Source organism: Mauremys mutica, chromosome 11 (genome assembly GCF_020497125.1).
Source record: "Mauremys mutica isolate MM-2020 ecotype Southern chromosome 11, ASM2049712v1, whole genome shotgun sequence".
Lineage (NCBI taxonomy): Eukaryota > Metazoa > Chordata > Testudines > Geoemydidae > Mauremys > Mauremys mutica.
In genome coordinates, this window is record NC_059082.1 from 64,590,938 (window position 1) to 64,612,916 (window position 21,979).

Consider the following 21,979-nt stretch of genomic DNA (forward strand, 5'->3'; position numbering starts at 1 on the left):
AGATCCTTTCATTGTCAAGTTTCTGTTCCCTAATAGGTATTTAGAGACTGTGATCAAATTACTCTTCAATCTTCTGTTTGATAAGCTAAATAGATTGAGCCCCTTGAGTTTTTTCAATAAGACAAGTTTTTCCAATCCGTTAATCATTATTGTAGCTCTTCTCTGAACCCTTACCCATTTTTCAACATCTTTCTTGAATTGTGGACACCATAACTGGACACAATATTCCAGCAGTGCTAGCACCTGTGCCAAATACAGCAGCAATAATTTATTCCTATTCAGTATTCCCTTGTTTGTACATCAATGGATCACATTAGCCCTTTTGGCCACAGCGTTGCACTGGGAACTCATATTTAGCTGACTATCTGCCATGACTCTCAAGTCCATTTCAGAGTCGCTGTTTCCCAAGATAGAGTCCCTCATCCTTAAAGGATGGCTTGCATTCTTTATTCCTAGGGTACGTCTGTATTACCCGCCGGATTGGCGGGTAGTGTTCGATGTATCAGAGATTGATTTATCGCATCTAGTCTGGACGCAATAAATCGATCCGCTAATCGACACCCGTACTCCACCTTGACAGGAGGAGTAAGCGGAGTCGACGGGGGAGCCGTGGCAGTCGACTCGCCGCCGTGAGGACGGCCAGGTAAGTTGAGCTAAGATACTTTGACTTCAGCTACGTATCTTAGTTCGAACCCCCCCTGCTAGTGTAGCGTAGGCCTTAGATGTATGACCTTACATTTGGCTTTATTGAAATGCACATTGTTTGCTTTTGCCCAGTTTACCAAGTGATCCAGATTGCTCTATGTGACTGACCTGTTCTCTGTTATTTACTACTCCCCCCGTCTTCGCCGTCTGGCAACTTTATCAGGCATGACTTTTAATTCTAGGTCACAGGGAAAAAATGTTAAATAGCATAAGGCAAAGATATAAAAAATAACATACGTCCTCTCAGGACACTGTTGGAAACCCACCCAATTACTGATGATTCCCTATTTAAAATTTTGAGACCTGATAGCCAGTTTTTAATCCATTTAGTTTGTGCTAATGTTTATTTTGAGTCATTCAAGTTTTTAACCAAAATATCATGCAGTACTAAGTCAAATGCCTTACAGAAGTCTATATTAGATCGATACTATTATCTTTATCAATCAAACTTTTAATCTCATAAAGAACATATCAGGTTACACAATCTATTTTCCATAAACCTCTGATTGGTATTATATTAGCCGCCTTTTAATCTTTTTTAATTCTATTATTAACTATTAATTTTTTATTATCCTTTCTGTTAGTTTGGCAAAGGTCAATATCATGCTGATAGACCTGTTATTGCCTGGGTCATCCCATTACCTTTTTAAAAATATTGTCACAACATTTGCTTTGTCAGTCCTATGGAACTTCCACAGTATTTGAAGACTTACTGAAAATTAGCATTCAGGGTCCCTTCCAGTTCTGAGATAGGTATATCTCCATATATTATTTATTTTATTATATTATATTATATTATTTTTTTGCATGAGTGTTCAGATACACTTATTTGTTTATAGAATTCTATTGAAAGTGTATAAAATTGTTACATATATCATACAAAGTTAGATCCTGGATGATCTGACTTGTCTTCCTGAAATACTTGTATAATCTAGTTTTTTTGCCTTGATATTTCTTGCTTTTTTAAGAATTAAATGCTTGAAAAATTTACTTCCTGAAAAATGTTTCTGATGACTCGTGCTCTTCGGCATCAGTCTTTGTAGTAGTTTTGAAACATTTTTAACTAGGGCATGTTTGCTTTTTTTGTAATCAGAGTCCAAATCAAAATACTTTTGGTAAAGGATAAACTGCACACTTCTTGGTTTTTTTTCCCTCCCAAACATCTTAGTCAAAAGTGTTTTCTTTAAAAGCAGGCTTTGTTATGAATTCTTTCTATTGAAGCAGCATGGCCATAAAACTTACGGCAACATAAGTTGTGAATGAGTAGCTGACCAACTTGAGACTCAGTATTATATAAATCGATTAAAAGGAAATTGAAAGTCAAGGCTGCTAGACTGGGTATTTACTGTGAAACCCCTACAACATATTTGATCAATGTTAAGTTCTTGTATCATCTTGACACTTCTTAAAGCGCTGTGTGTTAGTTAAAATCAGGACCCAGGGGTCCAGGAATGTTTCTTGGAAGATTTAAGCTTGTAACTATGTATTTCCCTTGACCTTGGGTTCTACTAAAGCCTTCCTTCCTCTCATCTGTAGCCTAGCAGTTCCCATAGTATGTTCTGTGGTTCAGAGAGCACTTGCCAATAGTCCACAGATAGCTGAGTATTCATGTGGTGCTGACTCCTTTAAACTACATTTAAAACTACATTTGCTCCAGATAAGCAATTGTTGTAGTAGCTACAAGGATGTTCAGTCAACATCCAGAAGATATTGTTAAGAGGTAGTTCATGCTAGTAAGTTTGGGTGGTCCTTGGTCTTGCTCATGCAATGGCAATGTTCGTTAGAGGGTAGGAATGTGATCCTACACCAAAAGATTTCATGCTACCCCAAGGTTTGTGGTGGTGAAATTAAGCACTGCTTTTCATGTGGAGTTGAGAAGTTCACCTCTGTTTCTCTAGGTTCCAGGCCTTAGAGTGTGTATATATATAGAACACAAACCAGGAGCCTGGCTGTGTTCCCTTTATTTCACCCAAGTTATACCATAAGGCACTGCCAGTATACCACTGGGTGGGCCTTTGTATTCCTGACTGCCTGAATTGGAGTACTATAAAATCTCTAGAAATTTCTAGAAGCTGGTATTCCAGGTTGCTGAACAGTACATAGCTAACCAGGACTTTACTTTCTAGTTTCTCAGAGACTAAAGCACAGGATTTTGCTTGTGAACTTTATTCTTACTAGAAAAAGCATCAGCTTAGAAGCCACCAAAACCCTTATGTAGAATTATTCTCCCTAATTCACATACCTCTCTTTAACGTTTAGGGCAAGTCTACACTACAAAATTAAGTCAACTTAAGTTATGTTGACATACAGTCACTGCAGTGATGAAATTGGTTTAGCATGTCCACACTAGTTCCTTCTGTCGATGGTGCACATCCTCAGCAGGAGCGCTTTCACTGATTTAACTGTCAGCATAGGACATTGTGAAGGGCTGACAGCCGGAGCCCCGCTGCCTGGGTCTGATGTAAGTAATGCAGTGCAGGAGGGGAGGGATAGCTCAGTGGTTTGAGCATTGGCCTGCTAAACCCAGGGTTCTGAGTTCAATCCTTGAGGGGACCATTTAGGGAACTGGGGCAAAAATCAGTACTTGATCCTGCTAGTGAAGGCAGGGGACTGGACTCGATGACCTTTCAAGGTCCCTTCCAGTTCTAGGAGATAGGTATATCTCCAATTATTTATTTATTTATACACTGACATTGCTTCAATCCAAGTACATTGACCTAAGTGCTATGCCTCTCGCTGAGGTGGAGTTAAGTCGGTGTAGTGGGCGACTTACATCGGCAGAAACAACATTGTAGTGTAGATGCTTACAGCGTTAGGTCGAAGTAAGGCTTACGTTGGCCTAACTCTGTAGTGTAGACCAGGCCTTACTAATGGCAAGTATTGCAGCCATAGGTCATAGCAAGTAGGGGTTATACTTTCATATCTATGAACAATGCAATAAACTTTCAATTTAAATAGAACAGTATTGTTCACGGGTGTAGTTGGTGCTATAAAACTGTAATGTAAAATCCCATTGACACAACAGGACACTTGATACTTGGAAAGTATCAATGCAAAGTGTTTCAGTTTAGAGCCGATCAGATAAGCATTTCAAAGCATTTTAATCTAAGCCTTTCAGCATCCTAGGGTGATGAGATATAGTAGTACTTCTGCTTTACAGATGGTAGCAACTGAGGGACAATGAGGTTGTGACTTGCCAAAAGCCCCCAAAGAAAGTCAATAGTAGTCATAGAAGTAATAAATCTCATCCCACTACTAACAACTAAACAGTCCATTATTTAAAAAAACAAAAAAACAAGGTCTCTGATTTCTTTTTTAAATAAAATCTCTTGTTTTGAAGAGCTCCAATACAAGGTTTCTGATGGAAACACCTGAAACTCTTTCAGGATCAGCCAGCCTCTGCAAAACTTAAAGTAATAGAGGAAGCAGATTTAGATTTTCTAGTTTTAAAAAAAGATTCATAGATTTCAAGGCCAGGAGGAACCATGGTGAACATCTAGTCTGACATCCAAAATAATTTCTAGAGATTATCTTTTAGAACAACAGCCAGTCTTGATTTAATAATTCAGTGATGGAGACTCCACCATGACCTTGGTAAATTGTTCCAGTGGTGAATTCCTCTCACCATTAAATTTAAAGCTTATGTTCAGTATGAATTTGTCTAGCTTCCATTTCCAGCCATTAAATTGTATTATGCTTCTCTGCTAGACTGAAGAGCCCGTTATTAAATTTCTGTTCCCCGTGTAGGTATTTCAGGACTCTAATCAAGTCACCCCTTAACCTTCTCTTTGTTAGACTCAAGAAGCTCAACCTAGTTAGCTTATGCTATAAGGCATGTTTCTAATCCTTTGTCATTCTTGTGGCTCTTTTCTGAACTCTCTCCAATTTATCTACAGCCTCCTTGAATTGTGAGCACCAGAACTGGATGTAGTATTCCAGCAACGGGCTCACCAGTGCCAAGTGCGGAGAGGTAAAATAACCTCTCTACTCCTACTCGAGATTCCCCTGTTTATGCATCCCAGGATCATATTAATTCTTTTGGCCACAGCATCAGACTGGGAACTCGTTCGGGTGATTGTCTACCCCAACCTCCAAATCTCTTTCAGAGTGTCTGCTTCTCAGCATAGTGTCCTTCATCCTGTAAATATGGCCTACATTCTTTTTCTTCAGGAGATGTCCCTGTGGGTGCTACGCTCCAGGTGTCGGTGCACTTTCAGTCGGAGGTTTTTACAGCAGTACTCACATGGGCCGCGCACGCGTGGTGCCTGCCCCATGCGCCGACTGTGCCTCAGTAGTGCACAGCCCAGGCTCCTCAATTCCTTCTCTACTGTCCCTCGCCTGAGATGGAGCTCAGCAGTCTTGCTCAATTATTTTTTTTGCTTTAGATAGATAGTTGTTTATACAGTTTACCTAGTTTTTTTAGTCAGATAAGTTTCATTTCCCCCTTCTTTTCTCTTAAACAAACAAACAAATCCCCTTCCCAGATTTTCTGTCAGTTAGACAGTTTATACTATGCCTGGCTTGCCAGGTTTTAAGAGATGCACTCCGTGCAGAGAGGCCATCCATATCTCTGATGGCCATTCTCAGTGTGTTCTCTGTTTTGGGGGAGTCCCACATCCCCCCTGCAGTAAACTGAAGGATAAGGTACGAAAGGATAGAGACCTGAATCTTCTAATGGAGCTGCCTCTGACCCAGGTCTGGAGTCCTACTCAAGACAGAGCCTGCTTAAGTCCACTAAGGACAAAAAAACAGCCAGTTTCATCACAACACGGAGACCAGCCAGCATCCAAATGGTCTCCGACCAGGTCTGTCTTGTCAGTGCCGACCGCTCCACGGCTCAGCACATATGATGCTCTGGGCAACTCCGGCACCGTCCGTACCCCAGCTGCTGCCGGTACACAGCGCTCCGGTGCCGAGGCTACAGGTTTAAAGTTGCCTGCCTTTTCTAATATGGCACCGCATAGCACTGCAAAGGACTCGGTGCCAACTCAGCTGAGCCTGCCTGTGCTGCACACAAGTACGGTTGTTGTCCCGGTACCAACACCTCAACCATCTATGACTCCACATACTGCGCTGCACCAATTGGCACTGGCCAACCCTATGCCGCCGCCGCATCCAGCACAATATATTACAGCTCCTTCTACCTCGGTACCACAATTTAGTCATTCCAGCGATTTGCTAGTCTCGCCAACTCCAGATTCCCCATTACTTGGTACTGATCTCTCAGAAGAACCATCAGCACGGCACCGACAGCTATCCCCTATTCCCTCTCTCACTTTTCTTGTGATGAGGACAATGAAGTGGAGGGAGTTTTTTCACCACACCATTCCTCCCCCCTTCATTCTCCTGCTAGCATTGGACCAAGAAGACCGAAGTCCTCATATTCCAGGGACTTACCACCCTGGTATGGACACCTGTGGATGGGACCGCCCAGGCCCTTCCACGGACAATGGTATTACTGGAACTCGTGGGGTCCTACAGCAGGCATCACAGTAGCTGGCACACTAGATCTTCTCCTGTACCTGTGCACACTTTTGTAATGGATGCACAAGAGCAACCTGCAGTGGTGCACGCAGACGAGGAGGCACCTGAAACCTCTCCAAATAATAATAGTTCATCCTCTTCACTGGATGAGGCTATTATGTCCCCCAACTACAGCTGATGATTTTCTTCATTTTCAGGACCTCTTCTAAAGAGTGGCTAATGAGCTCAAGATAATTCTGGAGGAGGTGTCGGAGACTCAGCATTACAATATTACAACCTTGGACCTCCTCCAAGATCACTCTACCTATTAATGGAGACATTATGGACCCTGCCAAGAATATCTGGCAAACCCCAGCCACCATACCTCCTACCTGAAAAAGGGCAGACTGGGTATACTGTGTCCCCTCCAGGGGTTCAGAATTCCTTTTCACGGACCCAGCACCAAATTCGCTGGTGGTAGAAGCAGCCAACCAAAAGAACAGCAGCATTTCCAGTCCACTCCCTGTGACAAGGACAGCAAAAGAATGGACCTACTTGGCCACAAAGTTTATGCATCATCCATGCTACAATTTGGAGTGGCAAACTACGCAGCCCTACTGGCCAAATATGATCACAGAAATTACGGGAAGCTTATGGATTTTATTAATGACATCCCAGAGGACAAGAGACAACAATTCAAAGCAGTAGTCTCTGAAGGGCAGATTATTTCCCTCATGGCACTGCAGGCTGCCCTTGATGCTGCGGACACAGCTGCCAGGTCCACCGCGATGGTCGTAGTAATATGTCAAGCTTCATGGTTTGCCTCTTCTTCTTTCCCACGCGAGATACAAAACACCATAGAGGTTCTCCCCTTCGATCGTGAGAAGTTATTTGCAGCAAACCAACAAGGTGCTGCACACCATGAAGGATTCCAGAGCGACGCTCAGATCCTTAGGCATCCATACACCAGCAACTAGGAGCAGTGGAGACAGTGCCTGATCCACACAGGGGAAAGGGTGTTTATTCCCACTGCCCTTTGGCTTCTCAGCAGCACCTTGCATCTTTTCCAAGATTCTCGTGGTGGCAATGGTGCACTTACGCAAAAAAGGAGTCATAATTTTTCCTTATCTGGATGATTGCCTGCTCAAGGCACAGACTCTCGAGGAGGCCATCCAAGCCATGCAGATGACCATTGACTGCTTCCAGGGTCTTGGCCTACAAATAAACAAAAACAAATCCACATTAACTCCTACTGAAAGACTAGAGTTCATGGGCACTCACCTCAATTCCATAACCGGACTTGCATCTCTCCCATCCGAAAGATTCAACACCATAAAGAATCTTGTCGCTAAGTTGCAGAACAATCTGCAGGTTACTGTTTGCGACTTTCTGCAACTTCTTGGACATATGGCCTCTTGCACTTCTGTGGTCAAGAATGCACGCCACTGCATGCGGTGCCTACAGGGTTGGATGACCACTGTCTACAGACCAAATGTGCACGGTCTAAACAGACTTCTATCCATACCTACCAAAGTCAAGGATTCACTCACTCACTCACATGGTGGACTCTTCCAGATAACCTCTGCTCCAGAGTCCCATTCGTGCAGGAGTCCCCCTCCGTTATAGTTACCACGGATGTTTCCCTCACGGGCTGGGGGGCACACATGGCACAGCACACCACTCAGGAACTCTGGTCCCCTACAGAAACCTCACTACACGTAAATCTTTTAGAGCTCCAAGCAGTCCGTGACGCTGCCTCCAATTTCTCCCACACATCCAGAACCAACACATCAGGATCGTGACCGACAACATCGCCTGCATGTTTTATGTAAACAGACAAGAGGGGAGCTCAATCCAACTTGCTCTGCACAGAGGCTATGAAACTTTGGGATTGATGCCTCCAACACAATATCCAAATTTCAGCCTCCTACCTACCTGGTTCATTAAACACCACTGCAGATGAGCTCAGCGGATCTTTTTCCCCTAGATCACGAATGGGAGATAAATGATACCATCCTACACAACATATTCAAAATATGGGGCTACCCGCAACTGGATCTTTTTGCAACCTCAACCAACAAGAAATGCCTGGAATTCTGCTCTAGAGCAGGCCTAGGAAAGCACTCGATGGGAGACGCGTTCATCATCAAATGGAGCAACAGTTTCCTATACTCATTCCTCCCGATACCACTTCTTCACAGGGTATTACAAAAAAATACAAGCGGAGAGGGCCAGGGTCATGCTAATAGCCCCTACATGGACCCAGGCAGGCGTGGTACCCATTTGTAACAGGATGTCGGTTTGTCCGCCGATTCCACTCTTTCCCTCCCCCCCCCCAACCTATTATCACAACATGGGTCAACTATACTATCCCAACGTAACGATGCTGCACCTCAAAGCATGGCATCTCAGTGGTTCTCTAATGAGGAACTTAACTGCTCTGAAGAGGTACAAAGAGTACTATTACATAGGTAAAACACAATCCACACATACCATCTCCATAAGTGGACTAGGTTCACTCACTGGTGCTCCACCAAGCAAACAGCTCCTGCTTCCACCCCTCTTTCATTAATACTAGACTATCTGAGCTCTCCTTTATCTCCATAAAGGTGCATCTAGCAGCAATTATGGCATTTCACAATAAGATCACTACTATCTGTGCCCACCCCATCACAAAGCAATTCCTCAAGGGCCTCCAGACCCTATACCCAGACATTAGATGATGCACTCAACCTTGGGACCTGCACTTAGTCTTCACATGCTTGATGCACCATCCGTTTGAGTTACTTACAATATGCTGCCTCCTACATCTATCCATGAAAACTGCATTTTTAGTTGCCATTGCGTCTGCCAGGCATGTAGGAGAACTTGGAGCGCTTATGGCTGACCCACCTTACACTGTATTTTAACGACAAAGTTACGCTTCGAACGCATCCCAAATTTCTCCAGAAGGTGCATTCCTGCCTCCACCTCAGTGAACTCATCCATCTACCAACCTTCTTTCCTAAATCGCTTGAGAACACTTTTGAAGCAGCAATGCACACACTCAAGGTGCTCAGAGCATTGTCCTTTTTATTTGGATAGGACTAAGCCCTTTAGGGCTTCCCCTAAACTTTTCATTTCAATCACAGAACAATCCAGAGGCAAATCCATTTCTACCCAAAAAATATCCAATTGGATAGCAGACTGCATCCGCCTATGCTACCAACTAAAGATGAATCCTCCAACTTCTGTTAGGGCCCACTCCACCAGATCGATGTCAACGTTTGTGGCATTCTTACATAACATTCCCCTCACAGATATTTTCAAAGCCGCCACCAGGGGGTTGGAGCATATCTTTTGCTAAGCATTATGCTCTTATTCAGGGACCCCGACCAACATTCGAATGGGCTGAGCTGTGCTGTCTACAGTTTCTAACCAGACCCGAAGTCCTTACCTTCTTAGGAGATACTGCATTTCAGTCACCTGGAGTGGAGCACCCACAGGGGCATCTCTCTCTCAAAGAGGAAGTTACTCACCTATGCAGTAACTGACGTTCTTTGAGATGAGTGTCCCTGTGCTCCGCTACCCACTCTCCTGCCCTCTACTTTGGAGTTTGGAACGATCTCGATTGTAGGGGAGGAACTGAGGAGCCCGGGCCACGTGCGTGCTATTGAGGCACAGTTGGCATGTGAGGGAGGCACCGTATGTGCGCGGCCTGTGCGAGTACTGCTGTAAAAATCTTCGAGCTAAGGCACAAGGGTGCACCAACACCTGAAGCGGAGCACCCGCGGGCACACATCTCGAAGAACGTCAGTTGATTGTTCATGTCCATTCCATCCAGGTGTGTGCGTGCCACATTCACACCAGCTGGAAGACTTTTCCCTTAACGTCCATTTGGTCGGCCTGGGCGCCCCCCAGAGTGGCACCTTCATGGTGCCCAATATAGGGCCCTGCCGACCCTCCACCTCCTCAGTTCCTTCTTACCGTCGGTGACGGCTAGCTGGAACTTTGCTCACTCCGGTAGCAAGCGCTTTAGCAGTGTCTGATAGCATATTGTGTATATAGTTTCTCAGTTAGTCTTTCCTTATAGTTATATTAGTTGGTGCCTGGGTCTCCAGGGTTTAAGCTCTGTGAGGCCTGTGGCAAGTTTATGCCCAAGAGTGAGCCTCGCTCTTCCTGCTTGCAGTGCCTTGGTGAGAGTCCCAGAAGGAGAAGTGCCATATCTGCAAGGGTTTCCGTCTCAGAACCCTCAAAGACCAGGAACAGAGACGCTAACTTCTGTTGATGGAGGTGTTGTTGAGAGCACGCTCCGATCCAGGACCCACCGAACTGGCACTGAGCACGTCCTCATTGGCGTGTGAAACTGCCCCAACTAAGGACTCTAAGGCCCCCTGGCACCGTCACGGCTCGGGCCATAAGAAGTCGGCCTCAGCATGGTACCGCTCTCCATCTTCGGTGCCGGTAAAGAAGAGGAGGTTAGTGTGGGGTCGATCACCGTCCACGAGTGTGTCAGGACAGACCCACCCCTCCTTGCTTCTGCTCAGCATCTCGTCGGCTCCTGCCCCAGCCGGGGTTCAGTTGAGTCCGAACCCTCCTTGGTCCCCAGACTGCCAAGGGGACATACAGAGGCGTTTGAGGTGGCCACAGACCTGATGCGCCTCTTGGTGCCGTCCTCCCCACAGATAAGGGACAAGTCGCCAGTGACCCATGTGCCCCTTGTTCCACTCCAGTGGCAAGCCAGCTATGATGACCCGCCATTCTCCATCACTGGCACCCCTCGCGCAGACAGAAGGACCGCACTGTTCCCTGGCTTTGCGGCACCGCTTGCCACTGACCCAGGGTACTGCTCCTCCATGGTCGTCCTACTCGGAGACTGTAGACTCTTATCGCTCCAGCAGATCGTCGAGACCTGGACCTCCTGCTCCACGGAGTCACCAGCCATACCCGGCACCGTGGCGGCAGCAGCAGCAGTGGCAGCTGTCTGCTCAGCGGCCCTTCTGGACACCCTGGTCTTACTATCAGAGCCAGGGCTAAGTCCATGGTCCGCGATCCAGGACTGTGTTGGTGTCTTCGGCATCTTTCGTGCCACAGACAGCGCCAGAACCTCCGCCAGCGGCACCGTCATCCAAGGGAGCGGCACTGCTGGCACAAACCACTCTGGCACCATGTCTCCAGGCAACAGCACTGTAGAGAGCTCCAGCTTCAACCCCCTCTGGCACCGTTGGGTTCAGCACCGCCAGATTTACCAGCCCTGGTGCCGAATCCCCCATCAGCACCAGTACCGCAGCTCGAGTACCATGTGCCAAGGGACCCCAGAGGGGCCAAGAGTAGCTAACAGGGCCTGCTACCCATCCTCTCATCCTCGTCCTTGACTGATGAAGTGGTCGAGAGGACATGGACGGCCCCGGCTCTCAAGAACAACCGTGTTCTCCAGCAGCTAATGAGATGGGCCGCTCAAAGCCTGGGGATACAGGACGAGGAGGTGGAGGAGGATTTGGACCCTGTTGTGGACATCCTTGCTCCCTCCGGCCCATCCAGGGTTGCTCTGCCACTGATAAAAACAGTAGTTGACATGTCCAAAAATCTGTGGCAGACCCCTGCTTCTCTGGCCCCTACAACCAAGAAAACAGACGGTATGAAGTAGCGCTGCTCGAAGGGGTACGAACACCTTTTATACTCACCTTCCCCCAGACTCGTTGGTGGTTGATGCGGCCAATCAGCGAGCACCAGGGGTTCCAAGGCTCCACCCCTAAAAACAGGGACGCCAAGAAGCTGGACCTATTTGGCCGAAAGGTGTATTCGACCGAGGGCCTGCAGCTCCGCATAGCCAACCAGCAGGCCATTGTGAGCTGCTACGGACATAATACTCACTTGGCAATGGCTAAGTTCGTGGAGCTCCTGCCTCAGGGCTCTCAGGGGGAGTTCTCCGCACTTGTGGCGGAGGGGAAGTTGGTTTCCCGGGACTCTCTGCAAGCAGCTCTGGATGTGGTGGATGCAGCCTTGCGCACGCTGGCCACAGGGGTGGTGATGAGGCGAGGCTTCTGGCTACAGGTCTCTGGACTGCCCCATGAGGTCCAGCAGACCATACAGGACGTTCCCTTCAAGGGATCCTCTCTGTTCTCTGAAAAAACAGATAGGAGACTTCACAGTTTAAAGGACTCTAGAGCTGCTCTGTGCTCGCTGGGGCCAGGGGCGGCTTTTTGCCACCCCAAGCACGGCACTCAGGTGGCCTTTGGCGGCATCCTTGCGGGCAGTCCGCTGGGGACACAGATTCGGCGGCGTTTCTGCGGGTGATCTGCCGGTCCTGCGCCTTTGGCATACCCACCGCCGAGGCCGTGGGACCGGCGGACCTCCCGCAGGCATGCCACCAAACATTTTCTGACTACTGCCCTCACAGCAACCAGCAGGCCACCCCCGCAGCTTGCCACCCTAGGCACATGCTTGCTGCACTGGTGCCTGGAGCCGCCCCTGGCTGGGGCTCCACATGCCAGCTACCCAGTGCAGACATTTTAGGCCTCAGCCTGCCCCTTGGCTTTACCAGCCGCAGAACCACCAGGACGCTCAGCTTAGGCAAAACAGGAGTGGTAGGAGGAGGCAACATCCCTTTTCTGGGCAAAACTCTGGCCAGCCCAAGCCTCCGCTGGGGCCTAGGCCACCCTTTTGAAGGTGTGGTGGAGGACGGCTCACCAGTACAGACTCTGGATCCTTCCCCTCTTACCTTCTCATCCCATCTATTCCCTTTCTACCATGCCTGGTCCCGAATTACTTCACACCGCTGGGTGATCTGCACGGTAGAGAGGGGATATTCCATCCAATTCTGTGCCCTCCCACCCCCTTCTTTGTCCCTCTTCAGGGACCCTCTCACAAGCAACTTCTAATTCAAGAAGTGCAGTCCCTCCTCTTGGTGGGGGCAGTGGAGAAGGTTCCTCAGGAGCTACAGGGCAAGGGAGTTTACTCCTGGTATTTCCTCATACTGAAGGCCAGTGGGGGCCTCAGACCTATCTTGGACCTGCAGCTTCTCAACAAGTTTGTAAAGAAACTTGAGTTTCGTATAGTCTCGCTAACCTCCATTATCCCCTCACTGGATCCAGGAGATTGGTACGCCACCCTCGACTTGAAGGACGCGTATTTTCACATCGCAATAGTCCCACATCACAGATACTACCTCAGATTCATGATGAGTAGCGGTGACTATCAGTTTGCTGTCTTCCCGTTCAGACTGTCGACAGCTCCCTGATTATTCACAAAATGTATGGCAGTCGTTGTGGCGTTCCTGCGTAAGCGCCAGATATAGGTTTTTCCTTACCTCGATGACTGGCTGATCAAGGGCCGCTCAAGAGCCGAAGTGGAGGGTCAGGTCGAATTCATAAGAAGGACCTTCCTCGAATTAGGTCTCCTCCTAAATGAGGCTAAATCTACTCTGTCCCTGGTGCAGAGAATAGAGTTTATAGGCGCAGTCCTGGACTCAACTCAAGCTAAGGTGTACCTCCTGGAAGCTAGGTTTTGCTTACTAGGGGACATCGTATGGGGCCTCAGACAGTTTCCCATGACCACAGCAAGGAACTGCATAAAGGTGCTGGGACACATGGCTGCGTGCACCTATTTGGCACAGCATGCCAGACTCAGACTCCACCCACTCCAGTCTTGGCTGGTGTCGGTGTATCGGCCAGCCCGAGACGCTCTGGATAGCATCATAACCCTGCCCTGCCCGGTGTTGGACTCCCTCCTATGGTGTCTCAACCCTTGAGTGGTTTGTGCGGGAGTGCCCTTTGCCAGCCTTCAGCCCTCTTTCTCATTGGTGACGGACACCTCATATCTGGGCTGGGGAGCTCATCTAGGGGACTTCAGGACTCAAGGCCTCTGGTCTCAGGCGGACCTTGCTCTGCACATCAATGTCAAAGAGCTGAGAGCGGTGTGCCTGGCATGCCACGCTTTCAAAACCCACATAGCAGGCAGGTGCGTCTCAGTCCTCATGGACAACACCTCTGTGATTTTCTATATCAACAAACAGGGATACACGCTCCTCTTCCCTGTGTCGGGAAGCTCTCACGCTGTGGGACTTCTGCGTAAAGCACTCGATCCACCTGCAGGCGTCATACCTCCCAGGAGTGCAGAACAGTCTCAGTTAGACCTTACATGGCCACGAGTGGTCCCTTCGGCCGGATGTGGTGAGCTCAATCTTTTGTCTCTGGGGGGTCTCCCCAGATAGACCTGTTTGCCACTCGACAACAGGCAACAGGAAATGTCAGCTATTCTGCTCCCTCATGAGTCAGTCCGGGGTCCATTGTGGATGCCTTCCTACTCCTCTGGGGGGGCATCCTGCTCTATGCTTTTCCACCAATTCTGCTTGTCCACAAGGTGCTCCTCAAGATCCGCAGGGGACTGGGCCCGAGTCATATTGATAGCGCCGGCGTGGCAGCGCCGGCGTGGCTGCACCAGCACTGGTTCACATTGCTCCTGGGAATGTCCGTAGTGATACTGCTCGCTTTACCGCTGGTGCCAGATCTGATCACACAGGACCATGGCTGACTCGGCACTCAAATCTAGAGTCGCTCCACCTCATGGTCTGGATGCTCCGTGGCTAAACACTGCGGAGCTGTCCTGCTTGGATCAACTCAGACAAGTCGTCTTTGGTAGTAGAAAGCTCTCCACCAGGGCAACGTGCCTTGCCAAGTGGAAATGGTTCTCTATCTGGGCAGAGCAACGCAGTCAGTTGCCATTGCTCACCCCCATACTGTTCATATTGGACTATCTCCTTCACCTAAAACAACAACAACCTGTCCCTGTCATCAATAAGGGTCCACTTAGCTGCCATCTCCACCTTCCATCTGGGCACAGACGGCTTCTTGGTCTTCACACATCCTCTAGTCAGTCATTTCCTCAAGGCCTGGACAGGCTCTTCCTGCGGACACATCAGCCTGTCCCAGCATGGGACCTTAATCTAGTCCTCTCCAGACTTACGGGCCCTCTATTTGAACCACTGGCGACGTGTTCCCTGCTCTATCTCTCGTACAAGTTCGCGTTCCTCGCGGCAATTACCTCAGCTAGACGGGTATCAGAGCTCAGGGCCGTCACGTCCGAGGCCCTTTACACAGTTTTTCATAAGGACAAGGTCCAACTCAGACCTCACCCGGTCTTTCTCCCTGGGTTGTCTCCCAGTTTCACGTGGGCCAGGACATCTTCCTCCCAGGGTTTTATCCCAAGCCACACTCCTTCAGTATGGAGCACAGGCTGCACTCTCTGAATGTACGTCGGGCCCTAGCCTAGAGAGGACTAAGTCGTTCTGGAAGTCCATCCAACTCTTTGTGGCTGTGGTGGACAGAATGAAAGGTCTCCCTGTCTCTTCTCAACGCATCTCGTCGTGGATCACATCCTGCATTTGGGAGTATTACAGCCTGGCGAGGGTGCCTGCCCCACCGATTACCACCCACTCTACCAGGGCCTAGGCCTCCTTGGCGGAGTTCCTGGCGCAAGTCCCCACCCAGGAAATTTGCAGGGTGGCTACATGGTCCTTGATGCGTACATTCACGACTCACTACGCAATTACACAACAGGCCAGAGATGATGTGGCCTTCGGACATGCTGTGCTCCAGTCAGTGCATGACTCCGACCCCACCTCCTGAGCTTTGGCTTGTGAGTCACTTGGTTGGAATGGACATGAATAATCACTTGAAGAAAAAATGGTTACTCACTTTCTCATAACTGTTGTTGTTTTAAGATGTGGTGTTCATGTCCATTCCAATGCCCACTCTCCTACCCCCTGTCGGAATAGCTGGCAAGAAGGAACTGAGCGGGTGGAGGGTCAGCAGGGCCCTATATTGGGCGCCATGAAGGCGCCACTCCAAGGGGGAATGCAGGCCAACCCTACGGACGCTGCTAAGGGAAAAATCTTCTGGCTGGCGTGCATGTGCATAATTACGAGAAAGTGAGTAACCGTTTTTTACTGAACAGGTGAGTAACCTCCTCATCTTTGTTCCTGGAAGTATACACATTTCCATTTAGCCATATTAAAACATGTATAGTTTGCTCCTGCCCAGTTTACCAAGCGGTCTAGATTGCTCTGTATCAGTGACCAATCCTCTTCATTATTTACCACTCCTTCCGTTTTTGTTGTCATGATTTTAACATGTTTCATGCTGCAATTTTTTAACAAGTTTTCTTACCCTGGCTAAATGAGATTTTTAAAACTTTCATAACGAGTGCTGGTCAGAACTAAAGAAATCTTGGCATAGGACTGTGAAATCCCTTAAAACATTATTTTTACCTCTTTAAACTCTTGAAATGCTATTAAATATTCAACATTGTCATTAGATGACAAATGTGATAGTACTTAACCAAGGTTTTATGCTGCATTCATAGCCTTTGTTTAGTCCTTGCTAATTATAGGTAACTTAAACTCAAAGTATTGTCAAACTATTACCAAACTCTTTTTTTAAATTCACCATAATGAGTGAGTTGGATTTAATCAGACTAAACATAGCAGTTTGCTAGTGCAAGAGAATCGTTTAGTTGGGGAGGAAAAATGGATGCTAATCTGTTTTCATTGTCTAAGCTTGGTGATGTTCAAAATGTGAAATGCACAAATAACACTGGATTTTTTAAAATTTCAGTTTTAATAATTCAGATGGTACATAGATAAGATTTTGACTTCTTAAAGTCACTTTAAACCAATATTTGAAACATATATTGAAAAATCTTATGTACGCCAGCACACCTAGACTTCATATTCCACATTGCTTGGTTGTAACACCTGTTGCTTGAGCATTTGTCTTCAAGGTTTACTAATTATGCTAGTGTTTCAATGTCTGTCATAAAATTAATATTTAATCTAACTTTATAAGTTTGCATTTTAAAAATAAAAATGGTATTTTAAGGTGAACTGCCCAGCCTCTTTTTTTTTTTTAAATGTTTCTAGTATAGTAATATGTACTAAATACCTCCCATATACTCTGGAGGAATTCAGCATGTATTAAAGAAATTTTAGGAAAGGTTATACGGGTCACCGTGAAAGTTTTCCATTCTGTTTCTGCTCTGAGCATTTCTGGTCTTTCCATTCCCAACTGAAGACCGATTTCTTGACCACCCCCTCTAGCTGTTCTTGCTATCTTTGCACTCTGTCTTCCAGCCAGAAAGTTGAAATGTATAGTTTCTATTAACTGTTCTCAGTTACGTTAGCCGGCAAATGCTGTACAAGTACCTGCACTAACCCCCTGCCCACAAGATAAAGACTTAAACTGTTTCCACTGTCCTGGGAGCAGGTGTCCAGAAGTTGCTTGCAGCTTCAGTGTGACCTATATAGTACTCAGCCAATCTTTAATATGAAAACAGGGAGAGTCTTAGCATATCCTTCCATACATATTGTTTGAATAATGTATAATTCACTTAGGCCAGGGGTCCCCAACGCGGTGCCCACAGGTGCCATGACGCCCGTAGGGGCATCTAAATGCACCCACGTCCTGGCTGGCAGTGGAGCATCCACCAAAATACCGCTGAATTTCTGCAGCGTTTCGTCAGCGACGCCTCTTGATGACGTCACTTGGCGGCAAGTGACGTCATCGAGAGGTGCTGCTGCCAAAACGCCACTAAAATTCGGCGACATTTCCGCGGATGCTCCATCGCTGCCCTGGTCCTTCGTCTGGCGCCCGCCAGGCGAAAAGGTTGGGGACCACTGACTTAGACATTATAGTGCAATGTTCTGTCCAAAAAGATAATTCCCATATTTTGGGTTGTCACACAATTTTAATTTAAGGAAAATAAATTTAAAAACTAAAATATTGAGACCAAATATTAACATGGCAGCTTTTCCTCAGAAATGGCAGATTTAAGTCTCATCTCCTGAGATTTGAATAAAATAAATTTTAATAACACTTAAAAGTTAAGCTGTAAACTTTTTTTAATGGGGGGAAAAAATCTGTTTGACAACTTGTGACCTTGTAGGCTAGGCTAAAATGTCACTTCTTAGATTGTAGAAGACAGTTGGCCTGTATTAGATGTCTCAAAACTGAGAACTCTCCCTGGCTCAACCCTCTCCTGCTAGTGTTCTGTACTCTAGTGAATGTCAAATATTTGGCTTGGTATTGCAGTATGTAAGTTGGCATCCAGTTGTGTTTTTTGCTAAATACTGTACTTGCAGCACAGCTGTGTCTATTTTTCCGACATCTATTATCCTTTCACCATACTCATGAAATATACAATATTTATAAAATTTATTGAGAATGCTTACCACATTTGCTGGATGACCTAGCTTACTATTCTCTCCTGCTTCTGTGAGCCTATTTCTCGTCAGTTAACATACCCTTAATCAAAGGTCAGCTTAAATATCAGCAACTTCTTTTGCATGAACTCTTTGATCAGCATGAGGAATTGCATAAGAATTCCTTTTGGGGTTCACACACTTTGGATTGCAGGTTTTTATGTTCATGCCTCAAAATAATATTTAACTTAGTATCTCTTAACATCCCTTGTACTGATGGATTAAAAATGGTGACATGAGCAAGTATCAAGGAAAATGAGTACCAGTTGGGTCAGAATCCAGTAATGAAGGGTAGAACTGTAGAATGGCAAATGCAAGTAGACTTGAAATATGCGACATGACCATACAACTGGATGCCAATGAAATGAGTTAATATGGATTCATCATATTTAAACTGAAAAAAAATACTGCATGACATCAGTACAGTAAACTGTTTTAAGATACGTTTGGAGCAGGGTTAAAATGGCCAGGAAAAGGTTTATTCTGGCTAGTGTGAGGTTAACAGATCATTACCAGATGCATATTGTGCACTCACCTCTCTACTCTTTTTTGCCTGACTCTGAATTCTTATACTCAAAGAACTGTTATGCCACCTGCAAAGGCTAGTAGTATAATTCTCCCCCACTGTACTGAATCTCTTCCCCACAGGAGGGCAGGAATCCACATTCCTAAAACATTGTAGACTGTTAGAATAATGGAGAAGACTGAACCTCTTGAAATGCAATGTAGTATAAACATAATTTCAGAGAACTTGTACTTAAGTGATAAACTTCATTTACAGGATGATTGAGCGTTCTGTTACGAAAGTCCTGAACTAGAAACAGTTATTCAGTTTGGGGCTGTCAGAAACCATATTGAATCAATTATGTTTCTTGGGGTCTTCAGATTTATTGTAATTTACATCCTGAACACCTGGCCCACTCAGAGGTACAGTACTTAACTTGCAAACTAAAGAATAAAAAGCTCAGGATGTTTAATCATAGCAAAAAAGAGCATCACTTTATTGTCTGATTAAGCTTCAAAAAGCATTCTGTAACCTATCTGAATAGGATGGAAAGTGAAAATTATTAAGCTAACTTACACTTGGAATGAGAGTTTATATCAGTAATGATCTGAGATCATCTTTAATTTGTGGCTGAGATTTAATTGAGACAAACTTTGTCTGTCTGGGCATGCTATATTTTGCTGTTTCTAGTCGCATGCCTCAAGACCTACTTTGGAATTGGATTTGTAGTAGTAAATTGAGCTAGGCTGGCAGAAGCACTCTTATGATAGTATAAACTGTGTCTACAGTAGGAGGGTTTGCTGGTATAGCTATGCCAGTAAAAATTTTTCTAGGGTAGAAACGGCCTTAAACAACCTTCAGGTTCAGGTCTATGGTTTTGGACAAAGTCAATTACACAAATGTATTTCTACTCACAGCTGTTTGTCTAGTCAGCAAGGCTTTCTTATCCCTCCTTTGGGACAGCACTACCAAGATCCCAACAGAGACAACATGATGGCGATGCATTATATAAACAGAGGGGTGGAAGATATTCCCCCTTATATCATGAAACAGTTTATTTTGTGAGAATGGTGCGTTCTTTATTAAATCAACCCAATAGCTCTTTATTTCACCTGGGATTTTAATGTGGTGCTGCTGCTGTTTTTAATGGACTCTTCTTTTGAATCTTTCATCATATTTGCTATATCATCTCACTGTAAGCAACATTTTTAGTGGCTATCACTTTAGCTCACAATGAATGAAAAACAGGCTTGGTGATGGCTCCCTGCCCTATATGCTGTATTCCATAAGGACAGAGTTATAATTAGGCTGTACCTGTAGCTTTTACTAAAAAAATTCAGATTATCTTTTAAGTTAGTTTATACAGCTGCCAGTATTTTTCCCAAGCTGCTTGACTCTCCCACAGACACTAAGTTTTATACACACAAATAAGAGGACAAGGCTCTAATATTATTTAAAACAGTCATTCTGAAACTCTTGCAGGGTTGTGGTAGCTTTTGCTAATAAATCCAAGGAATGGATGCCACCTAGACACTCTCAAAGTAGGTTTCAGATTGTATTTAAGTTTCTTACATATTGAGCAAAGTAATCCTCCCTTTTCAAGCTAGTGCAGGTACTCTTATGGCTCATTTTAGAGGAATCTCTATTTCTGAGAAGTAGAGCAATTACTTACAGTTTTGCTCATGTATTTACCAATCATTACTCCATTGTAGGAGCTTCTAGATCAGATTAAGCAGGTCTGTCTTAGTTGTTTTTTAGATAGGAGTCTTATCACCCAGCTCCTTGAGTTAGTGACTGACCAGCAGTTAATAGTGGTATGCAGGTGGACAAATGCTTGCAGAGGTTACCTAACTTACAGTAAGTGGAGTGGTTTAGAGATGCTTTTGTCCACATGGATACTATGACTCACCTTCCTTCCCCACTTGTAACTGAGTCTTCTACCTGGATGCCTATATTGCTGAAGGAAATGAGTGGAGGTTGAGGATGCTCAGTGCTTCATGTCCACTCATGGTTTAAAAGATTCTGGGCTCATGTATGTGAGGTGTACGTATTACAGTAAGATCCAAGAGGACATAACCATCTCACACTCTAGTTACTGAAGGCAAGTGATTTTATCCATCCCATGGCACATCAGTACATGGAGTGAGCCTGTTAGATTGTGGGAAATGTCATAACTGTTGTGATGATTCTTGTTTTATCTGCATTTTTAGGTAACATTCTGGTATCTTGGATTGATGATACATCAGCATTTGTGTCACTTAGCCAGCCAGAACAAGTACAAATAGGTAAGTGTTACTGGAATCACCTCATTGTAAGGTTTGCCTGTTGGCACAATAAACAGACGTTGAAAGGGTTGCTACTGTCTCTTCTAAAATTCCTCAGTCCATAATTTCCTTCTAGATGGAAGATAGTAGGAATTTCATTTGCCACTGTTTCTCTTAATAAACTGCTGTCACTTTGTATCAACCATTTATCTTTATGTATGAGTATCACTGAAATAACAGCAATACAAACAGGTATGGGAATTTTGTTGAGCTATTAGAGCCAGTTGAGGTAGACAGAGATTCAGAACTCATTTGTTCTCCTGCCCACTTTGCTTCCTGAGTATCATAAAAGAAGCCAGCAGAATGGGTAGGTTCCAAGGGGCAAAGCACTGTGAAGTCAAGCAGTATTATGCAGAGAATCACCAGGCTGTTGTAGCCCCAGTGCATGTGTTGGGTTTATAGGCTTCACTGCAACAAGTTGAGTAGTTCTTGTAGTAAAACTTACTGAAACTCCATGTTTTCCCTATCCACATTGCTATCTGCATATCATAGAACTGGAAGGGACCTCGAGAGGTCATCTAGTCCAGTCCCCTGCACTTGTGGCAGGACTGAGTATCTAGACAATTCCTGACAGGTGTTTGTTTAACCTGTTCTTAAAAATCTCCAATGATGGAGATTCCGCAGCCTCCCTAGACAATTTATTCCAGTGCGTAACCATCCTAACAGTTGGGAAGTTTTTCCTAATGTCCAACCTAAACCTCCCTTGCTGCAATTTAAGCCCATTGCGTCTTATCCTATCCTCAGAGG

General features: G+C 45.7%; 1 protein-coding gene across 2 annotated transcripts in view; it reads left to right on the forward strand.

Annotated features, from left to right (window-relative positions):
• PARN (poly(A)-specific ribonuclease) overlaps positions 1 to 21,979 on the forward strand; it is a 152,677-nt gene that overhangs the window by 55,268 nt on the left and 75,430 nt on the right. For both annotated transcript variants that reach the window (XM_044979085.1, XM_044979087.1), the window contains exon 21: positions 21,119 to 21,193. In XM_044979085.1, the coding sequence (XP_044835020.1) occupies positions 21,119 to 21,193 (75 nt within the window). The remainder of the gene's footprint in view (positions 1 to 21,118; positions 21,194 to 21,979) is intronic.